Consider the following 2,500-nt stretch of genomic DNA (forward strand, 5'->3'; position numbering starts at 1 on the left):
AAACCTTCAGGAAAAATCCGATCGTTCGTCACTAAGCCCCGCCCACGACGTTTAACGATGGAGCGGCGCGGAGGAAAGCGGGACGTACGAATGTTTTTAATTGACAAAACACTTTCTATTCCTAAACAAGTGGAAGATCGTCTCTGTTTTTTTAACTGCATGTACAATCGTTTATTTTTAATCTCTCTCTCGTACACAAAACCGGCCGCTCGACGTTACTGATGCTGCACAATCAGAGCCTCGAGATGTTAGATGAGCGGTGAAGGGTGAAAGCTGGTGTTTTGTCTCCGTCACTCTGCGTTCTTTTTGTTTTGCTTGTTGGGTTTGTACAGAGGTGCGAAATGGAAAACTTTAGCTGTTGAGTTCTTGTTTTGTTTTGTTTTGGTTTGGGGACTAAACCCCGAGCTGCACTTTCCCTCGGCTGATGACCACCAGGACTGACGAGTTCCTGCCACTTTATAAAGCATGTTGAGATGTGGAGAGAATGTGTGTATTGTGGTGTGTGAGTCTCCTCGTATTGTTGTGCGTTTGTGGGAAATTCACGTCTATCTTTGTATTTTTTAATTTCACCATAAAGATGTATAGTGCACTGTGTTGTAAAACCGGTGGTTATGAGACTGTAAATTCATAATAAAATTGACAATAAATTTATTTTCTTGGCTGCCAATTTTAACAAGGAGAGTTTTAACTTGTTCTGGTTCTGATTTTCACTATTTGGTTATTCTCCATCCTTTATCGGAGCTAAAGGTCACAGGCCACGCCTCCTTCACACAGAATGTCATACACAGGCCACGCCTCCTTCACACAGACTGTCATACACAGGCCACGCCTCCTTCACACAGACTGTCATATCCACAGGCCACGTCCCCTTCACACAGACTGCCATATACACAGGCCACGCCTCGTTCACAAAGAATGACAGATACACAGGCCACGCCCCCTTCACACAGACTGCCATATACACAGGCCACACCTCCTTCACAAAGAATGACAGATACACAGGCCACGCCTCCTTCACACAGACTGCCATATACACAGACCACGCCTCCTTCACACAATGTCATACAAAGGCCACGCCTCCTTCACACAGAATGTCAGATACACAGGCCACGCCTCCTTCACACAGAATGTCAGATACACAGGCCACGCCTCCTTCACACAGAATGTCAGATACACAGGCCACGCCTCCTTCACACAGACTGTCATATACACAGGCCACGCCTCCTTCACACAGACTGCTATATACACAGACCACGCCTCTTTCACAAAGAATGACAGATACACATGGCCACGCCTCCTTCACACAGAATGACAGATACACAGGCCACGCCTCCTTCACACAGACTGCCATATACACAGGCCACGCCTCCTTCACACAGACTGTCATATACACAGGCCACGCCTCCTTCACACAGACTGCTATATACACAGACCACGCCTCTTTCACAAAGAATGACAGATACACATGGCCACGCCTCCTTCACACAGAATGACAGATACACAGGCCACGCCTCCTTCACACAGACTGCCATATACACAGGCCACGCCTCCTTCACACAGACTGCCATATACACAGGCCACGCCTCCTTCACACAGACTGCCATATACACAGGCCACGCCTCCTTCACACAGACTGCCATATACACAGGCCACGCCTCCTTCACACAGACTGCCATATACACAGACCACGCCTCCTTCACACAGAATGACAGATACACAGACCACGCCTCCTTCACACAGAATGACAGATACACATGGCCACGCCTCTTTCACACAGACTGCCATATACACAGACCACGCCTCCTTCACAAAGAATGACAGATACACAGGCCACTCCTCTTTCACACAGAATGACATGCACAGGCCACGCCTCCTTCATTTAAAGTGATAAATACACACAGAAACTGACATTTCCACTCACGCTGATCTGTGCAGTAAAGTCTCTTCTGTTTCTAATGTTTTCATAATAAAACTGAGGAACCTGCAGCAGAAGATTTCGGTCATGAAGACATCTGAGACACTGGACTCATTTTCTGTCCTTTCCCTGGACACATTTGAACAGGACCAGTGACTGATGGCCTCTTATGTTATGTGTGGATTTGGTAACTTGAGGGTTAACGTGTAGTTCCTGATGTTCTGGCAGAAACGTACAGAACCACATGTGCAGATGGTTTGCTTTTACGACCTGGAGGATTTTTGTTGTTGCAAAATCAGTCTGAAGAACTGGCTGAAAAATGTATTACATGGAAAACAGGATGCAGTAAAAATAAATAAATAAATAAATAAATAAATAAATAAATAAATAAATAAATAATCTCTTGGAAATGAAAAGAAACAGAAGATGAGAACTTACTCAAGGTACTCATAAAGCAAAATGGGTTTATTGAGTTAAGCAGAAGCACAAGGAATCACTGACACATTCGGTCTTTAAAGGCATCATCATCATCATCATAATGACGAGGAAGAGGTGGAGGTAATGAGGAAAGCTCAGGTGGAGGTG

At 45.4% G+C, this 2,500-nt stretch overlaps 2 protein-coding genes across 9 annotated transcripts in view; one reads left to right on the forward strand and one right to left on the reverse strand.

Moving 5' to 3' along the window:
- The window catches only part of si:ch73-138n13.1 (stress response protein nst1), a 50,751-nt gene extending 50,100 nt beyond the window's left edge, over positions 1 to 651 (forward strand). For all 8 annotated transcript variants that reach the window (XM_027168247.2, XM_027168248.2, XM_027168245.2 and 5 more), the window contains one exon: positions 1 to 651. This exon is cut by the window's left edge and continues 981 nt beyond it. The gene's annotated coding sequence lies outside the window, so the exon portion shown is untranslated.
- Positions 652 to 2,353: 1,702 nt separating this feature from the next.
- crybb2 (crystallin, beta B2) overlaps positions 2,354 to 2,500 on the reverse strand; it is a 4,184-nt gene continuing 4,037 nt past the window's right edge. The window contains 1 exon segment of the mRNA XM_047800001.1: positions 2,354 to 2,500. This exon segment is cut by the window's right edge and continues 76 nt beyond it. Within this exon segment, the coding sequence (XP_047655957.1) occupies positions 2,409 to 2,500 (92 nt within the window). The 3' untranslated portion in view covers positions 2,354 to 2,408.

The sequence above is a fragment of the Tachysurus fulvidraco genome, chromosome 14, assembly GCF_022655615.1.
Source record: "Tachysurus fulvidraco isolate hzauxx_2018 chromosome 14, HZAU_PFXX_2.0, whole genome shotgun sequence".
Lineage (NCBI taxonomy): Eukaryota > Metazoa > Chordata > Actinopteri > Siluriformes > Bagridae > Tachysurus > Tachysurus fulvidraco.